Source organism: Polyodon spathula, chromosome 37 (assembly GCF_017654505.1).
Source record: "Polyodon spathula isolate WHYD16114869_AA chromosome 37, ASM1765450v1, whole genome shotgun sequence".
NCBI lineage: Eukaryota > Metazoa > Chordata > Actinopteri > Acipenseriformes > Polyodontidae > Polyodon > Polyodon spathula.
Genome location: NC_054570.1, coordinates 283082 through 308081, shown reverse-complemented (window position 1 = coordinate 308081; position 25000 = coordinate 283082). Strand labels below are relative to the sequence as shown.

Sequence of the window (25000 nt, the reverse complement as noted above, 5' to 3'; positions counted from 1 at the left end):
TTTACAGGTATATTCCAAGCACTGATGACCCCAAAAAGGTTAACAATTAGCTGTGCCAGGTTTAAATATAACAGGACACTGGCTTTAATTTTACAATGCCAAACAGAAAGTGTCAGGCTTGAGTTGGAACTGTTGCACTAGTATTAATCCTGTCATGCTCAATGTTACTGTAGGCCATTATAAAACCTGGCAGTGCATTCCCAGGGTACAGCACAGTGTGCATCATTTACATTCCCTCTACATAATGTGCAACTACTCTTAGTAGTAATGCCTACCTTAATGAGATTAACAAATCCATGAAAATTGCTCTTTAATATTTAAAAGGAGAGCAGGATAGAGAAGAAAAACTACATCAAAAGCCCTGTTGCAAGCTGTGCTGCTGCTCCCGGAATGCCAACCCTTCCTGCCCAGAGGAGTCATGCTGTGAAAACCGCCCGTCCCTCCAGCACCACAGCCTTCCGAGGCAGAGACTCAAATCTCTCCAGTCAGCAGGAAGGAGACCTTGCGCTGGAAGAGATCTCTCAATCACTATATGCCTTGCATCCTGGTGTGCGGCTGCACCTGCATCCCCAAGCCTCTCTGCGCTCCTTTCCCCATCACTCACCATGCATTTCTTTTTGAAATCCAGCAATGCTGGGTCTTATCACCATGTCTCCTGGCTCCACCCTATTTAAGTTACCCCTCATTCTTTTCTTCCTGTTCCTACACAAGTTCTGTTGCCTCTACCCTCATCCTAATACTCATGGCCTGGTTGAGAATCCCCCACTGCTTTCTCCTCACTTCCAATAAACAGGAAATGCATCTAGTTACGCATTCTGGTACTAGTAAAAGGTGACTGCGCTGAAGCAGGTCCTACTAGCTACAAGCTTCGATACTCCTGCAAACCTTGCTGCCCCCATGAATCTGACGAGGCTTCTAACGACGACCCACAGCGTGTGGTGCAGCGAGCCCCCCCCAGAGGGATCCCATCTCTGCACTCACAATCTGCTTCTCGTTGAGGTTCCCGCTGCTGTACGTCGTGGCGAGCGTGGAGGAGCAGGCCTCACTGTACCAGGGCACGTTCCCGTACTGCGTGCTACTGCTGATTGACAGGGTGTAGATGCTGTTGGTGTAGCCGTCACAGTTACAGCTGTCGTGCTCCCGCCCTCCGTTACCCGATGCCCACACGAAGATCGAGCCCAGCCCACCTCGACCCTGAAACACAGAACACACAATCCTGTCCAATTACCTGTTAATCAGATCAACTGCTGTCTGAATCAGGTCAGGCAATGCATGTGTACCATCTGAAATAGTTCAGAAATCATTGATTTTTACTGCCTTTACCCACTTGACCCCCCCCCCCCCTGTTTAGACTGCACTTGTAGAACTCTTGACCTACCCCTCCTACTATGCACTGGACAGATTCTCTGCTGAAACACTAGCCTTGTCTACTATTAATGTCATTGTAGACAAAGGTTTAATCCTAACTTATTATTTCTCATCTCCTATTGTATTCTAGTTGTATTTGCACTTGCTGTAAACTATACTCTTAAAATATTGTTTCTGCCCGGTAACACCTGGAAGTCTACTTGGATAAGTCTGCCAAGTAAACAAATAGTAATGGATCTCTGGGCTCTAGTATCTTCGATGTACCTGCATCTGGATCACCAGATTACGTACTTTATTATTCCTCCATTCACACATCCACAACAGCAACCCCTGTATTGCCTGTCTCTTCAAACTGAAATCTATACTTGTTTGCCAGGGCTTATTGATGACAAAAGCTAGCTGTAAAAGATTTGCTAGAAAAAAAGGAACCGTATCTACATGCCTTTCGCTAAATACCCATTCATTTGTTCATAGAACTGTAAGATCAGGGCCTCTGAAGTCCGGTTGTGCCATTATGCATTATTCATCCATTGACAAACCACCTGCCATTTGATGTCTGTTTGCATATCCAGGTACCTGAACACAGCAACTGCTTTCAAAAACCACTCAAATGAAAGCTGAAGCTTGACTGGAGGTTGGGATCTGGTTTCATTGGCCTATTCTCCCTTCTCTGATTTCACAGCCTCATTCTCTCAATTTATTATCGTCTGTATGACCACCGTTTACGCATGCATGTGGGATTACACTGCATGTGTAATAGAAGTTCAACTGCTAAAATATGCACCTGGTGGAACCAATGTTTAGCCAAGCATGTGACCCTAAATGCCTTTTACCTGGGTCACATTAAATTAAATGTGGTACTCCCCGGCTTTGTTTGTTTCAAATTGGACCATTTTTAATAGTCTTCAGTGACTACCTCTACCAGCACTAGAACGTTTTCAATAGCACGATGCTGTTCTTCGGTGATCTCAGCCCTACCTCAGAGACACCGCGCTCAAACGCCTCCTTCGCCAGCTTGGCGGGGCCATCCACAGTCTTCCCATCATCCTCAGGGCCCCAGCTGGCACTGTAGATGTGGATGTGATCAGAGTTGAGGCTGAGAGACTGGGCTTCCACTGCATCAGTCACCTCTCCATCCAGCATCCGCACACCTGGGAAGAGCAAGGGGCTTTATAACAGGGCTGAGGAGCCTTTAAACTGCTGAAACAAATAAAAACTGCTCCTTTCCCCGGGACACACACACATTGTCAATCATTCTGAACCTGATGCAGAAAAAGAAATCAATTACATAAATAAATTAAGCCTCACAAACTCTAGAAGCTATCAAAACATCAGGCTTTTTATATTTCAGTGTTTCTAGATACTAAGCAAGTGGGTGTAGTGTATTTAAACCTCAAATTCTGCAATGGGATATTTTGACAAACTTAATATTGAAAATGTTATGCCTGTGTTGGTCTTATTTTTATGCTTTATACTAGCATGAGCTGCCCTGGTTCAAACTATACAAATGTTTCAAATTTATTGATTCAATTAATGAAACCATGTTCTGAACTACTCTGAAGAATATTACTAAAACCGAGGCAATGAAATATTAAATTGACAATTAAAAAAATGGTAGGACTTAGGACAGCATTAATTACATTCCATCTTTACAAGGCACGCCATTTCAGAGTAAATACACATTAGGTTGCATTTAAAACAGTACAGCATATATGCCAAGCTTAGACTCAAAACAAAAGCACCACAGGGAAGAATGCCAGCGCACAGTTTGACGGTGAAATTAGACTCATGCTAGAAAGACATTTGATGTTCCTTTATAGTAACAGAAGGATCGCATGCTTGGCTCAAGATGTACACAGAAATGTACAAGCATTTTCCTTCAAAATGTATATGGTAGGTACATGCATATTTAAAACATGCCTAAAAAGAGTTGTATACAATAGTGTGCGACACTCGCATACACTCCTTGAAATCACAACAGCCTCCAGGCTCAAAACAGGTACCAGCTACTTCAGTCATTGACCGCCAAAATTACCCAGAGCTCATTAAACTGGGCACCCCCAGGGGTTGTCAATGTGACCATTGGTTTACAGAAGACAGCCTTGGTTGGAAAGAGGGGCCCAGATTAAGGCTTTGTTGAAGACCTGCCAGCAACTGAACAAGCAGGAGCACAAAATGAACAAAATGTGGGAAATGCTGGGCAGCACCATGAAACCCTTCTTGCTGACTTGAACACACGACTTGTTTGCCCACTTACGCCTGTGTTCAGTACAAGGGTCCACTTCATTGCCGGATAATGGCATCACAGGCACAGAAATAATCAGCATTTAAAAGCATCACCCCTGTAAAATATGTGGCGTGGTTTAGCTCATCAGCCCTCGCATTACCCCAGACCCCGTGTTCAAGGTCAGTAAAGATTTAGCACCCTGGAAAGTACAGAGACTTCCTTGAGCTGGGGGCTTATTTAATAGAGTACTGCTGGTCTGCCTGCCTCATTAGCTGCCTAATTAACACAATGTCTCCATTACAACAGTGAGGTTGTCTGTAGCCTCCAGGAGTTTACTGTAATCCCGTCTTAATCAGTGTATACACAGGTTAACTGGGTGCAATGTGGGGCTGGTGGTTAGGTGTAACCTGGACCAGCTCCAAATATCTTAAACAGTATCATAATTCTACCACACATATTGCATGTGGGCTTTAGTGCTGACCTACTGCCACTCACTTTATAACTTCAAAAATCAAGCACTTTAGCAATAGCAGAATGGTTGTAAAATCATTGATTAACCTATTTTAATACATCACACAGCTCCAGCAGATCAGTTAAGTACCTGCCCCCCACCCTGACAACTCCTGTCCAAATAATTGAAAGGATTAGACGAATCATGTACTCTTCCAAAATTGATTTGCAGATCGTTCTGTACGACGAGAACGCTGTGCAGATAGGTTTCACACCTTGGATGATGTTTGTATGAGGCGGCCACAGGGTCTACCAGTAGAGCTGGTGAGCCTCTGCATGAACACTCACCTCCAATCTTGGATTTGAAAGCCACCCCGACGCCGCAGATCCCGTTGTTGGCCGATGCTGCCACCTCCCCAGCACAGCGGGTCCCGTGCCTAGAGGGGAGAAACAGTGTTATCAGACACAAATGCTGAACAGCCCTAGAGCTTAAGAGTCAGAAATCACACCAGAGAGATGATCCAGCAATAAGGAAGAACACAAGCTACGGCACATCAGTGGTTACAGTGCAGGACAGCAGAGTGGTGCACACAGATCAGTGGGTACATGACAGCAGAGTGGTGCACACAGTGGTTAAGGCGGCAGTGTAGAAGGTAATGGGTTTAGAGTAGCGGGCTAGAGTGCTGGGCTATAGTGTGGAAAGCAATGGGTTTGAGTAGACCAGTGGTTAGAGTGCAATGGGAGAAGGTAGTGTAGAGGTAGATTGTAATGCATGATAAACCAAGGAAGAAATATTCCTGGGAGTAATTCCAGCTCCCGCTGGTGAGACTGTCCCCAGAGTTCATTCATTTAGAATAACGGATGGCTCACAAATCTGCTTCTTGAAAGAGGGGGCCCATACAGCCACACTCATGCAACTTGTGAGGGTCTGGAATCAACTCCCCAGTAATGTTGTTGAAGCTGACACCCTGGGATCCTTCAAGAAGCTGCTTGATGAGATTTTGGGATCAATAAGCTACTAACAACCAAACGAGCAAGATGGGCCGAATGGCCTCCTCTCGTTTGTAAACTTTATGTTCTTATGTTCTTAACTTAAATACGATCATCCTAGATTTGAGGATACTAGCACTTTGTCTGGCACTATCACTACTGCAGAACTGCTAGCTCTGCATTTCAGAGTTCAAACTTGAACCCAAAATATCAGCTGGCAGCAATAAATAAAACATGATTGCAGGAAGACAGGGACCTGGGTAGGCCAAGGTGCTTTCACACACAGGTCAATCTCAGTGAAGCGCTGAAAGAACAAAATAAAGCTGACACACTGGTTCACATCAGGGACTTTGCAAATTAAAATGTACTCATTCATGAACAACCTTACTCTTTTGTGCTTATGCTGCCAACGCTCCAAACAGCTTCTTGATTCTGCCAGACAGCAGTGTCAGGAGTCAAGGCAGATCTAAGGTTGCTTAAACCTTCATTCCTCTTAGAATGAAGAAACTATCCAGTACAACAGAACAATCCATCAATATACATGTAAATAGGTACTGTTGGGAGAATGAAACTGGTTTGTGACTATTTGGTGGTGGTTGTTAGTTGTACCCAGGTTTTATTTAAAACAGTTAAGATTATCCCACACAGACAACGTAACTACAGTTCAGTACAAATCGAATGCTCATTGTAGTTACTCCACACACTTTCAATTATCCCATATTGTTTCAGCTCTCCTTGACCCCTTGTTCCATATCACTAAGGGGGGGGCTCTCAAGTGATTAACCACCGAGTGACTGCAAATGAGATGCAAAACGCAAAACCCTGTAGTCTAAAACTATCCAGGTCTCAAAAGAGGGATAGAAGAGAAATTCAGTATCACTGGCATTTCCTGCAGTCTCATAGAATATACATGCAGTGAAAAATACCATGTTGTTCAAAGTTAATGTTCACTTCCTCACCCCCAGCATTGGGACTGTCCTGCTGAAAAGCCTGCCTGCTTGCTCAAAAGGGGCTTCACACACTATATAAATATCTTTATAATGATCCCCAGCATGAGGGGCGGCATGTAGACTCAATGGGACACCCAACCTGGAAGATTTCCATACAAGTACAAACTTTACACGTCAATTCCTAGCGTCACTTTCACACCGAGGAGACTGCAATATGCCCTTAGATCAGAAGCCTCTCCTCTCCAGGGCAGCATAATCATTCACAGCTCATGTCCATGTGTGAGCAGGCAAGTGTCACATTCGCAGACAACACAATTACTACAAGCCCAGCTTTGGGAACAGATCCATTCCACACTTTGCATCTTAAATATGTAAGAATGTTTCTCCAAAGATTAGCAAACCATAACTGACATCTTCATTCATTGCAGGCAGATATTTCTTGTAACAGAAGAGACGAAGAATGGAAAAGGACAGCCACACCTTTTCTTTGTCCCTCTGTGAATGCTGTCTGGGCTAACACCCAGACAAATTGAAAGAATCTACACAATTCAGTTATGTTCAACTTCAGTGCAATGCCTGAATATTTGTTGCATCAAAATACTGTACTACATACCACATTTAATATAATGCCAACATGGATTTTAGTTGGCAAAAATAAAAATCAGAAGCTGCAGCAGTGAGGACCAACGTTGCCAAACCCAGCTCTACTCCAAGTGACAAGCCTTCCAACTCGCCTAAGGAAGCATTCAGTTTCTCTCCAAATTAGCAAGGTCTTGGCTACTGGACAGATCACGTCAAGGTCTGTGTAACCCTCTTTTCGTACACCACTGCATTGCAACAGATCAAATTATTGGCAGAGTCTCCCTCGACACGACAGCTCTGCCCAGACTTGAGCCTGGCTGTCACTCGCATAGCATATCTTCCACGGCGCATGAAACTGAAGACGTTTGCAGGGTAAAATCTGTTTGCACACAATACATGCAGATTAACAGAACACCCCCCCCCCCCCCAAGTCTACAGAAACATTCCAAACAGATTCCCTTATACTGAGCTTTGCAGCAAACCATTGAAATTCTAAAAGACAAATCACCATATAAAACATTTAACCCTCATGCTGCTGGACCCTGTAGAACCACTGGAAATAAATTAAATGATATCCAGTCAGCATTCTGCAATGTGGGACTAATTGCTTTCCTTCTCAATTTAACCCTCAATCACGAGTTGCAGGGTATCAAGTTGCAATATGTGGATGACAGAAAGCATTATATTGTCTAGCAGTTGCTTTGCAAAATGTGTGTTCAGCTCAGGATTGTGTGGGGTCAAGGTATTCATCAGCATGGACAACCCCATCAAACCTCTGAACTGCAGGAGTTCCATCTCTTGCGGTAGGAATCTTCCATTGTGCAGCAGTGAGAGCCATTCCTAGTTTTAATAATGTAGGAGCTTAGAATTAGGACATGAGGTGACAGAACTCAAAGGCTTCCAGTAAAACCAGGACCGTGGCTCAATGCTACCTCATTCACTCCCTACAGCAGGAGGATGGTGGATTCAGGGCTGCTTATCTGGATTTGGGATATTTTCAAGCAGGCTTAACTTGGCCCTCAGGCTGCTGTTCACCATCAAAGGCAACAGCATTTAAACAGTTTAGAGCCCCTGAAGTGTGTTTAAAAATTACTGGCATTTGAATACAAAACAGCCTGACCCCCCCCCCCATATCCACCACTCAGCCCTGGTGCATCTCTCTACTCCCATCCTCCTAGAATGCCGCTGGCATTCTGAAAAGAGCTACCTGTTTTTTCAAAGCAGCGTGCAGTGCACCCACAGAGCTTTGCCCAGGGGTTAGTGAGGGGAGGGAGTGCATGTGATGGAAGAGTCTTGCTTCACCCCTGCAGTGCCGGGTTCTGTCACCTACCAAATAAATGGCGATAAAAGCAATAATAAAATGTCTCCATCCCTTCTAGCAAACACCACTAGGTCACCCCTGTTGTCAAGCAGTCAGTAAGGAACATTAGTGGAAAGAAAAATTAAGAATTACTGTAGCAGCTGGAAAGTAATAGTAGACTGAAAGAAAAAAAAGTGTTCAGCTTTGAGCTTGTGGTCCACTGTCGGATAGTCTGCTGCTGAATTTCAAAAGCCAAGGTCCTCCGGTGAAATCTGCTCTGTATCATGGCAGACAGATTGGCACAACTGAGCAAAGAGCTTAACTCAAGCGCAGAGCGACAGCAGTACCATTACTGAGATTCTGAACAGGGGAACTGGTTAGTATTCATTAGTGTAGCGAATGAATATTGCAACCTGAAAACAAACCACCACCAGAGACTGACTTATCTAGAAAACCATTTTACATAATTACTCAAGCTCCCACAGTTCTGCTCTTATTTTTGCGATTGAATGACCCACACCAAAAATATCGAATCATTCATTTTCAGATTCCATTCATTTCAGTCAATTTCAAAAGCAATGCTTCACTATTTAATTTACACCAGAGTTTTTTGTGAAATCCCCCCCCCCCCCCGAAGATTTAATGAGTCATGAAACAGCTGTGTTTCTGGAAGTCAGATCTTTAATGGATTAAGATGCGATCGCAGATAACCCTTTGATTCCAGGCTGGGACTGAGCAGCAAATGCAACAGATCAGGTCATTTCTTTGTTCAGTTCAGATGGGGCTCTATAAAAGGCTACACTACTGCCAGGAGAACAAAGTGTCAGACTGCAGAAGAACTGCAGCAGCGCTGATTAATGGATGTTAATGAGATGCAGACCCACTGCTTCGCTTTGCCACCAGAAAGATCAACATCAAGCAGGGAGAATCACATTGTGGAAGGTTAAGTCAGCTGTTTGAATAGGGCCTCCTGCAGGGCCGACATCCGTGGTACACTTCCAGCCAAAAAGACTTGACAGCTCTCAACCCCCCTCCCATTCAGATTTAAACCAGACAGCCTTGTGTGTTGAACGACATGAAAAACTTCCAAATAAAGTCCAGCTTCAGATTTCCAGCTAGGATGCAAGATGAATTTGTAGGACAAAATCTTCATTTGAGAGGCAGCATTTGGAAAGGGCTGTTTGTGTGAAGGACTAAACAGCAACACTGCCTTTCAAACCACCCAGTTAAAAGCATGCTGCCCCAGATCAAAAAAGTCAGTCAGTACAAGCAGTCTTTCAAGAGAGCACAGTTTAATACCAGTCTGTCCAGGCAGGCAGGTGTTCACTCCATCAGGGAAGGAAGAAAGCAAAACACCTGGATTAATGCATCTTTGCTTTAATATTCAGAAGCAGCACCAGAGACAAAAGGCTGCTTTATGAAGCTAGACAGACTGGCCTTTTGCAGGTTTTTACCCATTAAAAAAAACAAGTCCAAGCTTGACTTTAGTACCACACAACATAGCCCTGAACTCTTCTATATTCCAGCTCTGCAAGCGAGTATTTCAGCAGATCTGAAACACTGGAAACTAAGGGAGGAATCGCAACACAGGACACAAGAGGCTACTGTATGTGAAGAACTACAGTAACAATGTCAAAATGTAGCCAAGTGCCACAAGCTATCACTTGAGGCTTAAGTAGTTTGAAAAGTTCTGCTAAGGTAGTCTTCAAAAGCTGTAGATGACAGTGGTCCATCTTTTCAAAAGCAGCAACTTCATGGACAGTTTCCTGCTGTCTGGCAAAGTCTCTTCTCCGCTCCTGCCATCTGTCTCAAGGTGGTGTTTTAATTGAATACTAATATCAATCTACCTGTAAGATAATGCTTCCAGAAAAATGAAATGGATCATGGAGACTCCAATCAATTACAGGTGGCTTGCCAAGTCTGTCTCTGCATTAATCTGTAGCAGAAGACTAACAGAACACAGCAAACCATGAGAGCCTGGGAAGAGTTCAGGGTTCAGTCATCAGAAGAAAGCTGACCTGAAGCAAAAAAGTTCCCCACAGGGGGAATGGAAGTAAAATCAGCCCACACCACCACATATATAAATCTAATTACACCCATAACGGCAGCCTTTCACAAGAAAAAAAAAACTGAATCAGTTACGACAAAGTGCCAGTACTTTGTACTTAACACAGCAAACTTAATCCTCCAAGTGCCGCTGCTGGATTCAGGAAGAATCCCTGGATAAACAGCTCCAAGTTACTGTTTCTGCTGATAAATAGCTGCCCTTGCCAGGATCCCAATCTCTCTCCATTAAATCCCTGTTATTTCAGGTCATCACACCCCATGGGATTAGCCAGCCTCCCAATCGGTGCCAGCGTTCATTTCCAAAAGACTCACAACAGCAACCTTTACTTGTTCTATTTCTTGTTTTCCTTTTTAAAAGGAACAAAAATTAAGATTGTGCACAGAAATGCATGAGAATGCCAAGGAAGTTATAGCATTTTTGTTTTCCCCTAATGCAGACTCAACTAACATCCCCATCCTCCACTCACACACCTTAGGGATTTTACTCTAAAAACTCCATCCCAGGCCTCTCCATTTCACCCTACAAGATCAGGTACATTAGAGCAGAGATCTGAAAGCAGCAGGGCTACCTCTGAATTCACCATCATTAGACTAAAGGGCAGGTAAAGCTGGCCCAGCCATTCCAAGTCTTCTATATGTTTCAGTCCTAGTTCTAGAGCAGTTCACTTATTACAAAAACCATACACCCTCCCCGATCTAGATCCATTCAGCACAACTCTACAGTTCTCTACACCCCCTACCTGTTCTCGTTCATCTGTGTGTATCGGGGCTGTGGATCGGGATCCTTGTCGTTCACATCGTAACTGGCTTCTGGATCCTGCAGAAGAATAAATAAAATGAATGAACAATCCAGTCCATCCTACTCATCCCACTGTCTGGAGGACAGGGCTGCTCCATCATGCTGTTCTTGGAGGGGTTCTGGCATGGTGTCCGAGAACACGCTTAAGCGGATGCACCAAAAATCCACATAAGGAGAAAAAGGAAAGCTTCTGTACAGCTATTTCCTCCCAGGCTGTAGTCCTCATGTCATTCTACGACAGCTGCTGGCTGAGTTATGAAGACACTTGACTAGACTTCTATTGGCTTTTAGTATTACAATGTCTGGTCAGGGTTTTTATTCCAATTCCTTTTAAAAATCAATTCCAGTTCCCATTCCCTTTTAAAACAATTCCGATTCCTGCAAAAGGAATTTCTTTGAAGGAAATTAAAATGGAAATGGAAATTTAAAAAAAAAGTTAGATCCCAACCTAGTGTCTGGTACTTCACTTACATAGTTCTCAATCAGGTCAGGGTGGTCCTTCTCAATGCCATCATCCAGGATGGACACCACCACCCCTTTGCCAGTGTATCCCAGCTGCCAGGCGCCACGGGCGTTGAGGTCATGCTGGTTTGCACTGTACTGAAAACAAGGAAACGCAAGCGACCAAATTTGCATGTTAGCTGCTTAGTGTGGACACCAGTTATGCTTGACTACCGATATGAACTTTGTTCTCCTATTGTGTTGTGTGATGCTGCACAGTATTGACATTGTAAGATTTCCAAAAGTGAAACTAACCTGAATCCAGTTGAACACATGTCCCATATTGCTAACTATGAGATTATGATCACTAGATCTTCCTGTCAAGACTAAAAAAGGGAGGGGCACTGCTGGTATTTCAAAAGGGGCTCGATCGTCCGTTTCCACACCTGGAGCAGAGAGTTTGACAAAAGGAGGGTCTGCCCTAAGAGTAGCCTTGACCAATCAATCAGAGAAGCTGCCTCCCTTCAGAAGGGGAGTTCAGGAAGGCCACCCGCTTCCTGGCAAGTATGCCAGCAAGCACAACTACTGTATGAAGCTCATTTAAGCAGAAAATTGAATTAAACTGTCTTACTTCCCTACTCTCATCCTGGTAAGACATGGAGTCACTTCACAGCTCCCAGACAAGGACTGCCTCGCCCCGTGTCACCTCACGACAGGCAGCTGCCCTACAGCTCTGAATCAAACCTCCAATGCAGCGGTGCTTTGTGAAGAATGAAGGCTGACAAAGCCAGCAGATTCTAGAACCAGGAGGACTCGTAGGAGCTCCAGGCTATTTGAGTTGCAGTACACCTGCAGGTGCAGTGCTTCACAAAACTACTTAAGTTTGTTAACACACAAACACACTAATAAAATTACTTTAAAAAAAAACTAATTCCTTTAAGACATTAAGATGTCCATCCAATGTAGTCGTTAACTTTGACGAAAGAGAGAGTTGCATACCGAATTATTTAACCCCTAGATATTCAGTAACTTACGGTTTGTCATGCAGAGATATAATAGCAGCACAACTGCAATCCCTATGGGGAGAGTCTGAAGGCAAATGCCTCATCCTGGTGAGACAATAGTTACCAAGACCAGGCTACACTGTATTAATGCAAACAATTCTCTTCCTGTCCTTGCTTCACAAGCTCTATGAGCCCCCCTCTGCTACAGTACTGAAGGAGCTCCATTTCCCTCCTTTCTTGCTCTGCTGTTGCCCCCCCCTGCAAACCCCCTACAGATACCAAAACAATACAAAAAGATCACTATAGCAACAGCTGAGTGAATAGTTTTCTAACAAGGCTCCCATTTGTCCAATTTACATGCTTTTATCAGAGTTCAGACTCAATCACTTCACTTCAACCACACCCCCCATCACTACCCTTCGATTTCTTTTTTCAGTCAATTCGACACCTTTGGCCGAGGACAAGTTTACACCTCAGTGACAGGGCAGGCTGTTAAAGAAGTCACTGCACCTGCTCCAAAACTCATTTCCTATCACAAATTTGTGACGTTTCTTTTGATGCTCAGTATATACTGGATTAGAATTCATATCACAACGCTGTCCGGAACAGATTGCTTGACATTCCTCCTCCCCCCACCAATTCTCATTTGATGAGATGACAGAATAAAACTGACTACAACAGTTTTCCTTTGAAACTCATGCAGGAAATGCAGTGCAGTATTTGTAGTGAAATAACCCTAGGTGTATTGTGCACACACTGAAGGTCTCAGGAGAACGCTAGGATAGTGTCTAAATCCCAATGTAGAAAACGCCACTCACCAGGTACCACTGCTCTGAAAACTTGGGATCAGACGGGTTGGTGTAAATATCTCTCTTCTTCCTTTTCTTCACAACTTGTTGTTCTGCCCAAACAACCTGGAATTAAAAAAATATAAATGCTTTCAGCCTTGCACAGCACCTCCTACTGCACAAACAAGGGAACTACAACACCACTGTTCCAAACAGGTGTTCTGCAGCACCATTTCCTGCCAAAACTCATTTCCAGAAGGCATTTAGGATATTCAATAAAAACGACGGACCCGAGCAGATTAACCTGCAAATCCTACCCCATTCATTACCCCTGCAATTCTCCACCCACTTGCACCACAGCTTTGCTCGTTTTCTGCTGCAATGTGGAAGCAGATTCCCCTCCCCAGTCAGGATTCTGCAATCCCAGGATACTTCATTAAAAAAAAGTATGTTACATTACATTCAGAAGGGTCAAAAAGCAGGGTCAGGGTTCATATTTATACTGCATTACATAATGTGAACAGAATGTGCAGGAGGGAGAGAAGCAGCTGGTGGAGATCAATGTGATTAAATGGAGCTAAGAGGATTGACAGAACCACAGCCCTCAACTCTTCCCTCTTAACATGGGACTTCTCTCCCACAGTACTAAACTGGATTTGGATGGGAAGGAGTTAAGGACATCAGTGTGCCATCATAACTGAAGCTTTCATTAGCTAACCCTTATTTAATCACACTCAGATACCAAGGCTGTCAAGCCCCTAATTGTTATGGCGGTTGGGGAGGGGAGAGACTTTCCATGTAAAATATGCCAACAGGCCAGATTTGTTTTAGTCCAAGACACCAGGGTCAACTGAAGAAATAGCATCATATGCTGTCAGGATGTTAACAGATTTGTACAAATAAGGCAAGCCATTGTCCCAGCATTGTATTTTGGAGCTCTGGCCCAGAGTGAAAAAAAACACTAGCACAGACTGTGCTCTTTGGAACTGACCAAACCCAAATCCAGGCAAAAGAGAGAGTCTGGGAGTAGAAGGTTCTGCTGCCAGACACAACCTTCAGCTTAAGGAGCAGCAATTTCATGCTTTCCAAGCACAATGCCTCTTAATTGCAGTTTAAGCAGCCCTGTGCAGTAATCCAATAGGCTGTTATCTAATTGAGGGCACACAGCAGCTCTAAGGATGGTCTATCATTAGGGGCTGCAGAGGGGGACAGGAGAGTTATTCAAAACCTCATTAGTGCAATAATTAGATTGAGACCTGAAGATACACCCCCACTTGTCTAGCAAAAGTACAATGATGGTTAGTGAAAAACTGAAGTGATATTAGGAGGGTCAAATTCCCTTTACTAGCAGTCTCAATTTCTTAAAGTAGGAAATGCATTTATCAACATTGGACATACAAAACGACAGACGCTCCCTACAGCCCAACAACAAAAACATCTGTATTGCAGCCACAGGACTTTTGAAAACAGACAGCGAGATTAAACTCATAGATTGCAAGGTAATTTTTTTTTTAAAATGTATTGCTTTGACGCCACTAAAAGGGCGATTTGATTTTATTTGATTGTACTGCAGAAGACCGAGTACCACTCACTGCTTCAGTGATGGAGAGATGAGCATGAAAACCAATTAAATGCATTTTAAAAAAAAGAGGCAGTGCTACCCCACAAGCAACTAAATATCCAATTTTATTTCTGCAGCAGTAACTTAGCTTGGCAGGTGGTTTAGAAGATTTTTACTACCTACTAGACCAAGGCCCTACTGGTTAAATAAGTATACTACTTTAAACATTTAAATAGAAGCATTCTCAAACATAAAACTCATACACGTATAAATGTAAACAAGAATTCAAATAGTCTTTTTTCCAGTGGTCAAGTCCAAAACACCATGTAATGCACGCAAACACAAGTGGAGTGGCCTCAGGTTTAGACGTGCTTATTCTCTTCACAAGCTACAACAAGTTTAAAAATGGTATGTCCGCCTGCTCTGGGACGTCCAGCACTGAACGAAGATTTCCAAAGCAACAGTTTAAAAAACAACTCGCTATCACTTCATAAATTGTTTGAAGTTGGGAGGCTCCCTGTTTTATATGCTCCTGTGGGACTGAGAAATTCATCAGGAAATAGAAATGCTGCCCAACTTATCACTGCCAGAGACAGAGGGGGGAGGAGGGGACAGTGTAATCTGTTATTGCATCTTTTCTGCTACACGTGCGTTGAATTTGCCAGCCCTGTTTTGGGCCTCCCTGCTCCCCCTGTCCGTTATGCTATTTCAACCTGCCGCCTTGCCACACAAAACACAGGCAGCCTCTCATACAGAGATAGAAGCCAAAACCACAGGCCACTCTGCTGCTCTAAACCACCTGCAACAATCAGTTTCGCAGCCCTGCTGCAGACTGGCGCTGCCAATAGAAAAGACTAGCTAATCTTGCTTGAGCACCTCCAACAGTAGAGCAATTTCAATCCCCTCCCCAAACCAACCCAGAGAGCCAGAATTGGCTAGCGTTGTAAATACCCAAGTCTTTACCCCTGATCAGCATGCAATTCAGGATCACACCCTTGAATGCACCATGGTGATGGGTAATGAATTCCCTTTCAAAGTGTAGACAAACATTTCTCAATGTGGATAACAATGGCTAGTATTTTTGAAGAGCGCTCTAGGCAGAGTCCCGGGCTGTCTTTAATGAGTCTTGAACTATGAAAATCAAGTTATCCAGGGCTTGTTATTTAAACCCTGCATCACCCCACTGTTAGACAATAGCGATGCACTTTAAAAAGACTTGACTGGCAGCCAATTTGGAATACAAGCTGGTATGGGATACTGCTACACAATTTCCATTGTGCTGCGCTGCAAAGACTAGAAGACAAAGGGGAGGATTTACTCCTATTAAACTCCAACCAAGCGACTTGTTCAGACATTTGTTTTAACGACATCCACAACGATCCTTTCCTGGTAAAAGAAAAAAAAACCTTCAAAGCTTTTACAACATGTCACGTCAACTTCTGCCATTGGTTTGGTACTGCATTTCATGTAAAGTTGTAGCAAAACAGGTTTTATTGCTCCTCATTCAAAGCACAATGCAACTTTGGGCTGAATTCTGTTCCCAGAATGCAGAGCAGTTATTGTTCCAACATGAAATAACCGTGGATTAGAGGAGGATCCAGAGATGAAGCTTGCCTTATTCCTCTAAGTATATTAAAATAAAGGACTTACATAAATTGCTTAGCTTGGGTTTCACTGGTTCAAGGGGTAGCTACAATGGTGGAGCTGGGGGAAACAAGTTACCAGTATTTAGAGCTCCTTTAAGCCAGGTTTGGAGGATGTAGTGTGTAGGGGACAGTCCTTCCTGAAGCTTAGTTTATAAGCTTCACTTAATTAACTTCAGGAGAAATAAAAGGGTGGACTTGACTCAGAGGCTCCAAATGGGTCATTAAATGAGCTGTGGAAAGTGAAATGCAAAGAGGCGGGCGGTACACTGGTGTCACTGTTTCCACAGAGTAAATCATGCACTGCAGGCATTGGTATTGCACAGCTTGAAGACCGGTCAAGCAAATGCTGTATTTAAGCCATTTGTAAATAGCCTTGCAAGACAAGACAGAGTTCCTGCTGAAATTGCAGAGCTTCCCATAGCCAGCAATATGCTCTGATGCTAGTGAAAGAGCCGTCACTCAGTCTGGTAATGAATTCCCACAAGAGCAGCTGGATTCATTATTGTAATTTTACTCTATTTACAAATCCCTTCTGCACAGAGAATATTAATTTGATGGCTTGTTTTCTTAGTTGAAGACTGCTGTTACTTTAAAAATGCATTACTAAGACAGACGTCAGGCACGTCTATAAATAAATCAAAGCACTATCACAAAAAACAAACAGCAGACTTCACAACACTTGTCACCACAAGTTTAGACTGCCAACATGCAAAAATTCATGCATTGTGCCCCCTCAAAGTGACTCTTGCATCACAAGAGAAAGGGTCAACTGATACAGTCTGCAATGCATCCTAGTACCTGAAAAAGACTAATTACCTGCGGTTCCTTTTGCAGCTTGAGGTGACGGCTTCTGTGTTCCGACAAGGACCGTTTCACCACTGCACGGTGCTGGAAGTGATAATACTCTCCAAAAATCTGAAAAGAAAAAGCGCCACATTTAAAATTATATGCTTTTATAAAAAAGTTTTACATTTTAAATTCCATTTCACTAAACTGAATTGAGCCTTGAAATGATAAAAACCACACAACAAAATGGCACACAGTGAGGGCTGGTTGGAAGGTTATGCAAATCACCCAATGTGCTGCGATTACCAGATTAGATTCTTAGATTAGAGCAGAAAATGCTTCAAGTGTATCAAAAGAAAAACAAACCTATATATACCCAGAGCTTCTGACAGAGCGTTCGCTCCCTCTTAAGGCGTTTTCACCCAAACAGACCTCATTCCCACTGTCCTGTTGAAGGAACAATTCTAGTGCTGTTTCCTTCTCCCACCCATTCTGCAGGCAGGCAATTCCAATGTATTTTTGGCTAACAGGCATGTTTACATGAATGATTCTTAATGCTACAGCAAAGTACAGGAAAGCAGTAGACAGTGGAACATGGGTCCTTCACTTCTACCTATAAACAAAGCATGCTACCTGTGGAGCTCCCTTCTCAGACGAGGGCTCGGCCAGTCATGACTAATCCGATCCATAGATACAGCATTTTACCTTTGTGTGGTATCTGTTATAAATCTAGAATACTCTATGCGTGAGCCTCGAGGACCCCTTGAGGTGTGGCAGACCGTGGAATAATTAACTAAAACCAATCTTAACGAATGCAATTCCACTCATTGCTCATTCTGCCACTTGTCATGGAAAACAAAATGCTCAGTTTGCTTGAGACAACAAAAACCTTTCCCAGTCTGCCTGGCCCCGCGGGACTTCATTATCTGGCAGCAGAGGAGTCTCCTCCACTGCTCATTAAACAGCACGGCTGTCTGCAGAACCAACCTGCCCTCACAAAACTATTGGCTTTACTGTTCAAACTGCCACAGCAGACACAGGAGGAGGGGTCTGCTGTGCTTCACTGGAATGGAGGAGTGCCACTTCCTGCAATACCACCATGCCAGCTTCCATATTATAGAAACAGAAGTACAGCATAGCAGCCCACAGTGTTACACTTCATTCTGTATTCAAGTCAGGTGTTGTCTGGACTGTACACATTCAGACGTCTCGGTCACACACCCCTGTATGTATTTAAAAAGGCATGCTAATGGGTTCCCACCAGATTTCCTAACTGGTGCTGTACTGGTAAAAGGGCAGGGGGCAGCCTCTCACTGCAGCACATTTGATTGCACCCCTGTCACATCCTAGAGGCTGTGTGGTCTGGTGATTAAAGGAAAGGGCTTGAAACCAGGAGGTCCCTGGTTCAAATCCTGGACCACTCACTGACCTTAAGCAAGTCACACCTCCTTGTGCGTCGTCTTACGGGCGAGATGTTGAAAGCGACTCTGCAGCGGATACATAGTTCACACTACCCTTGTCTCAAAGGTTGCCTTGGATCAAGGAGTCTGCTAAATAATCTATGAATTTGCATCCTCTAGGCCAATCCTCAACATTAGATGTTACTGAATGAATCTGTCCTCATTCCATACTAAACAGCATACAGATGAACTTTATTAAAAAACAAAAAAACTTGACCAAGTCCAAAAAAATTGAAAAGCAGGAATTCCTTCTACAAAACCAGCTTTGGTGAATATAAGGGCAACCAGTTTAATTCCTGAAACTCAGCAGGTAGATCAGCCCAGATGAAATGTCACCGAAACCCTGAAGAGTACTTGAACTTTCTCCCCTGAAAAAACTGGTTCATTAGAACAATCCGTGTTCAGTGCTGTGTAGAAGGAAGTCTGTCCAAGGGGAACAAGCCATTAGCAAGGGCAGTTTGGGAGCTTGCCATTCAGGGGAAAAAAAAAAAAAAAAAAAAAAAAAATTAAACCTGATGGAACTTTAAAAAAAGGTCAGTTTAACAGAGTACATCAATACCGCAGCCCTTTATGTGAACTCTAAAAAGGGAGGAACAGAGCTGCTGAGAACACTGAAGCATAGGGTGTGTAGGAGTCTGTGCTATTTACTAAAGCTGCATGTATTCCAGAACAGCAGGGTCCCTATTCAATTGATCTCAGTGGCTGACCTACAGTAAATACCCCTGTTTAGGGCCAAATCAATAAGATATGGTTCTTTACGTGCAAACTGGACTCCAGAATTGGAGTAATTCTGCTGGTTTAATCTGTACATCAGGGATGTAAAATAAGCCATTTCATAGCCGTTTGATCTATTCCTGGTTTTACTACGTGTTTAAGACACACCTGAGCTTGTAATAAAACCAGGAATGGGTGAAACTGCTATGCAACAGGAGTATTTCAATCCCTGGAGCTACAGTATTACAACCATCACTGTATGCATTCCAATTAGCCACAATATGGTAAAGGGACCACAGCCCTTACAATACGACTGCGAAGGCAAAGCAGTTGCTAGGCATCTCAGTTACTGCAGCCCAGGGATTCAAGTCAAAGTATTATTCTGGAGTGTGAACAGCCAACACAATCAGGATTGCTGGATATACCCAGCACTGTACTGTACGTTAATGTAAAACCACTCTTCCACCACATGCACAACTTCAACAAGCTAAACCTGCCAAAACAAGTGGTTTTGCAGAAAAAAAAATGCAGCGGCTACAGTACATTTGAGACAGCAGACACCCCTGCCCTGATGAGGGGGTAAAATCGGTGCAAAGACAGACTTTCACAGGGAGGGGGGTGGGCAGACACAGACCACAAGAGCAACCACAGCACTGACACCGGATTGCCGGTTAGGGTTTGATCTAGCACCTTAAATTCCTAAAATCCATCTATGATAGTAGATCTAGCCGTAGAAATACGGTGCAATGCATTATACATTAACAGCCGAGATAGTCAACCTTCATTTTGTGAACTTCACCCCTCCAGACACTGACATACTGCACTGTATCAGGCACTGGAGCCATCAAGAACCAAGCAATACAGACAAGGTGTTCCAAAAAGACTCTGGCACCAAGCCCTGTACAGGACTGGCAGTATGAGCAGGTCTCCCTGAATCTGCCCATCGGATCAGTTTACAGTTACATTAGCTGCAGTCTCATATGGGACATTCAATTCGATAACTAAATTGCATTCCTATAGAGGTGTGTTTTCCCTGGAGCTCAATTCCTGCTTAGATTTAATCCTAAATAAAGGCATGATTACAGCATTGACACAAATAGCCTTCCTGTACAGAGAAAAAACCTTGAGGGTGGATGTAGGTGAGGCCATACAAGGAGCACAATCCTTCAGCTTGAATGATTCGGAGACTAAGAACAAAAAACAAATGACATTTAGCACGAAATTGTAAGGGCATCAGGAGCTGCTATTGTTCCTGACAGAGGGATGAAAATCAAACCTGTTTCAGATGCGGCTCAGTGAAAGGAGAAGCATTGATCTGGGACACGCAACAGCAGAACTCCAGGGGCAGCCAGAATACCCTTCTACTGCTCCCGAGCTTCAACCAGACAGCAAAGAGCTGCAAGCACAGGGGCATTTGCATCAAGAGAAACATGCTGGCATTGTGTGCTGCAATACACAGCTCACCTTGTGGTAACACAGCATATTTATTACTCATTATCCTAGCCAAACAGATCCCACTTAAATTCTGCCATCTCAGTTTTACATAAGTGTACGCCTTCTACCGTCTAGTACCTTTGTTTTGAAACCTTCAAGTACTTGGACTGTATTCAAAAGCAGAGATGGAAATAAAGACTCCTATTGCATAGCAGTTTCACCAATCCCAGGATTTACTACAAGCTTGATTAGCCACAGTGTATAGGTTACAAGCCAAGGTGCGCCAAAACACATTAAAACCAGATTTTGATCTAACTATGCAGTGGAAGTCTTATTTCCATCCCTGTTACAACTAAGATTTAATCCCCATGCTACATTACTGTATACAATGACAAATTACTGTACATGTTTAACTCTGCAGAAAGGGCCAGCCAATATGGCAATTGTCCCACTTTGATTGGATGCTTAAAGCAAGCAGTTATTAGGTGCCAGTTGAGCGCTGAATTCTAGTTCTGTCCCTGAAGGACAGAATCCAAGAAAAGGATTAACAAACTTTCCAAACTCAGTATAAAACAGAAATAGAGCAGAGCAGGCTGTAAACAACCCCAGGGCCAGAGCAGCCACAAGCTATCCCTGTGTATTTAGAGGCTGCCCTGCCAGAACGCATGCTCTCCACCACAGGGGTGCAAGCTACTTAGGATTTTGCTTTTTCTAAGAAACAGCTGAAAAGGACCTTTAGGACCAGAGTAGACACGACCTCACAGAACACACTTCCAGAAAGGCTTTTTCTTAATTCTATGGATGGACAAACATTCTACTAATCTATGCTAAAAGGTCTAAACACGCTTCATTGGAAAGCTGTTCTTTAGACTAATGTAAAAATCTAAGGAAAAAAAAAGGATTCCTGTATACCCAGAAAGGGATCATTATGGTCGACTTTTTAAAAGTTCCCAGAATTGATTTAGTAAGTGTCCACTTATCTTGTACTTTCCAGAATCCATTGTTTGACTCAGAACACACAGCCTTTGTTTCAATGCAAGTACAGTCAAGAGCAGTAGCAGAAACCCCAACTAACAACCACTCAGCCAGGAGCGAGATAGTGTGCAGAGTGACCTTCAGAAAGCACACCCACCCTGCATACAGGGGCACACGCAAGGAGAAATCCCAGGATAGATCTTGCAAAAGTAAAACAGCAATATTGGCATACATTTAACAGATCAAATGTCGGCACCAATAGTCAGGTATAAACAATTTGTAATAAATGCACATCAAGTTTGCAGAAACATGACAAATCTATGCAAGTTCTCTTGACAAACAAATCTCACCTTTGCTAGAAGCCCAGACATTCTGCCCCTACACTACCAGACCCAGAGAGGACACAACTATGAACTGAAGCACCACAGGACAGTGCACCAAAACTGACTGGCATCACATCCATTCAGGGTAGTTTAAAGTTACAATTGACACTCTTGTAAGCAATTTAACAAAATAGAATTCAAATTTTACACATGCTCAGTGCGACTGTTTAGATGGAGTGATGTTACAGGACACTAAGTTTGCAGAGTAAACAGGTTTTAGCATTTGTCTCCTGGAAAAAGATTAAAAAACAATTAAGTGCTTAATACCCGTGTTACAGGAATGCAAACTCATCCATTTAAATAACTGATAGATCTGTTTGTTGAACGCACCATATGTCTATAGCAAGATACAAAAACTATGTTGTAGGTACAAATACCTTAGGATTACATTGTTGTATCCAAACAGAAGAAAAAAAAAACATGCCCCAATGTAAAACACTTCAGAATTTTGCTCCAGCTTTACCAACATGTTCTTTCACAGCACAACCCCACTCCCTTAAAAGGGAGCCGTGCTCATTCCCTACCAACACTCCTGAATAACCGATGAATCCATTTACACTACACTGAGGTCCACCACCCTCGTTCTTGTGGTTGGAGAAGACGGAGTATATCATAGCTGGGGGAAAATTATTGCATTTGCATGTTGAAAGTGGTTTTGAGGTTAAAAGAAATATGTAGGCCTGCAACATTTTGAAGGCTAATGCACACTGCTCAGAGCCCTGGACTGGCACCCACTAACCTAAATACAAAGACATGGGCTCCAGCACCTCCCTTCACAGCAACAGCCCCATGAGAACACTGCTGTAGAGGTATTTCTTTGTAGAGAAAACAATCTTAAGATTCAAATCATTTTAAAAACCTTGCCTTTCGTTTAAAAACCCATTTGCATTAAAATATATTCCACAAAGAACTGCACAGGCAGATAGGCGCACCCCAGCAAAATAAGCCACTTAAACAGCAGTTAGCCACTCAACCCTAGCAAACCTCACTGCTCAGTTCTTCCCTAGCTTGAGTGCTATCAGGATTCAACAGACTCAAAGGGTGACCTTGGCAAGGTACCCAGCTGTGTGACCCAGTCCCTATTCCCTTACAAAACAGATCCCCAGGCTGTTCAGAAAGCATCAGACAGTGAAGTTAATCTGCTGGGAGTCCAAGAGAAGCTGCTTCAGCTCGAGGCAGCAGCTTGTTCGGAGCTGGAGGGGCAGTGTTTCTGGCACCTTGTCTGGCTTGAAGCATGTGTGAAAGCCGTGGCTACTTCACTTGCAGAGCACAAAGAACGCCGCTCCCGTTGAGAATTTCTGTACTGAACCACTCATGTGACACTCCGTCAGTTCACTCACTAAAGCAGCTTGCATTCATTTTAATTGAATATTCATATTTGAAATGCCACTTGAGCAGAGAACAGTAGAAAGATTGGGGCCATTTCTATGTCATTGCGTGTAGGAGACACTGGCAAGGTGGGCACCCTATGGGTCAAGTTTACTTTCACAACAGTAACCTCAAAATAAAAAAACCCACACATGTAGATTTTACCTTATGTATGTAAATTTTGCTACCACCTAGAAGTGTTGTAAACAAAGGTGATGACTAAAACTAGCTGATCTGTTACATCTCATATCCCAGGAGAGGTTTAATGCAATAGAGCGTTCAGAATGAATCATTCCTGCCTCCCTCGCTCATTTCCACAGAAGTCAGAGTGGCAATTTCAATCACAAAACCAAATAAAGGGCAGAGATGAACATTTGTTTGGTTTCAGACCCCCCTGTAGCTGGAGTGGGAACAGTTAATGAAGTGGACTGTTAGAGCCGACAGAGAACATGAGCCAAAGACACCAAGGTGAGAGAAGTGCTGGACGATGGTGCTGAGAGTCCTTTGCTTTATTTATTGCATAATAGTGTTCAACTTTTCAGACAAGGAGGCATTATTTACTGTGGCATCCATGGGAAATGGGTAGCATGTGGGGAAAACTGAAAAATATTTCAGTCTTAGCACATTACAAATAATGGAATTTAGTTTATACAAAACTCCCTAGGATGGAGACAAAATCTTCCCAATGTTTGGACCCATCCATTAGAGTACGGTTCTGCCCAGTCATTCTCCTGCTGCTGGGAGTTTCACGCTAGATCATTTCCTGAACACGTGCTTTATAACAGTTCTATTCCTATGTGAATGCAGGTGAAGTCCAGCCCAGTACTCCTATTCTGTGCTGCAATGTACTGCATTAGCATGAAGATCATTTCGCTGCAGATCAGTGGCACCGCCACCCAGACCAGGATCCTTCCTAAACCATTGAATTAGAAACCCAGTGCCATGTCAAGCAGGACTAGTTCTGGACAGGACAGAGTACCAGTGTTTATAGAGCAGGCACTGGAGACAGCTGCCCCAACACATACTGGAATTTAACTTGAGCAGACTCCCATCATATACAGAAGAGTCATGTGCAAAATGAGAACAGAGCTGAAGTATTGTACATTGTTCTGCATTTACATTATGCAAACAGTATTATAAAACACCAAATGAACATATTCTGGGCACTGATAGCTAACACTTTGCACGAAGAATGTCACGTAAACCTAGGGAAACTCGACCAAAATGTGCAAACATCAAGGTTGATTGACTTCCAAAAGAACTGCCATGTCCTTCACAGAGGTCGCACTATGCCAAGAGCTAGACAGTACAGTGCAGCCATTGAGCAGTGAACACATTAAAACACACCTATAAATAATTCAAAATGTACATTTCACCCTGAACAGCTCTTTACATTTTAAATGATCATCTCCCATCTGTGGTGAAGGGGATTTGGTCAGGTAGTCCCCTGCAGACCGGGAGAGGGAGGGGGGGGCTGGCTGCTGAGAGGTCACTGCTAATAGAAGTCATAATTGGAAAAGGTTCCATTTGAATTGCAATACTTTGAGGTCACACAGCACAGTTTAGACAAAACAGTTTCAAAATTAAAAGAATTTAAAACCGCAGGAGAAAAAAGTCACCTCGACCTCCAAATTGCACAAGCACCGAAGAATGGATGTACTAGCTACCAATACTACAGAGCTTTTAGACCAAAAGAAATATTCAGCG

At 43.4% G+C, this 25000-nt stretch overlaps 1 protein-coding gene across 3 annotated transcripts in view; it reads right to left on the bottom strand.

The window, feature by feature from the left end:
* Positions 1–15: 15 nt before the first annotated feature.
* The window catches only part of LOC121304121 (furin-1-like), a 47779-nt gene continuing 22794 nt past the window's right edge, over positions 16–25000 (bottom strand). For all 3 annotated transcript variants that reach the window (XM_041235079.1, XM_041235081.1, XM_041235082.1), the window contains exons 3-10: positions 16990–17088; positions 12997–13092; positions 11205–11333; positions 10675–10751; positions 4394–4482; positions 2347–2519; positions 982–1194; positions 16–507 (exon numbers count right to left, since the gene is read on the bottom strand). In XM_041235079.1, the coding sequence (XP_041091013.1) occupies positions 472–507; positions 982–1194; positions 2347–2519; positions 4394–4482; positions 10675–10751; positions 11205–11333; positions 12997–13092; positions 16990–17088 (912 nt within the window). In that variant the 3' untranslated portion in view covers positions 16–471. The remainder of the gene's footprint in view (positions 508–981; positions 1195–2346; positions 2520–4393; positions 4483–10674; positions 10752–11204; positions 11334–12996; positions 13093–16989; positions 17089–25000) is intronic.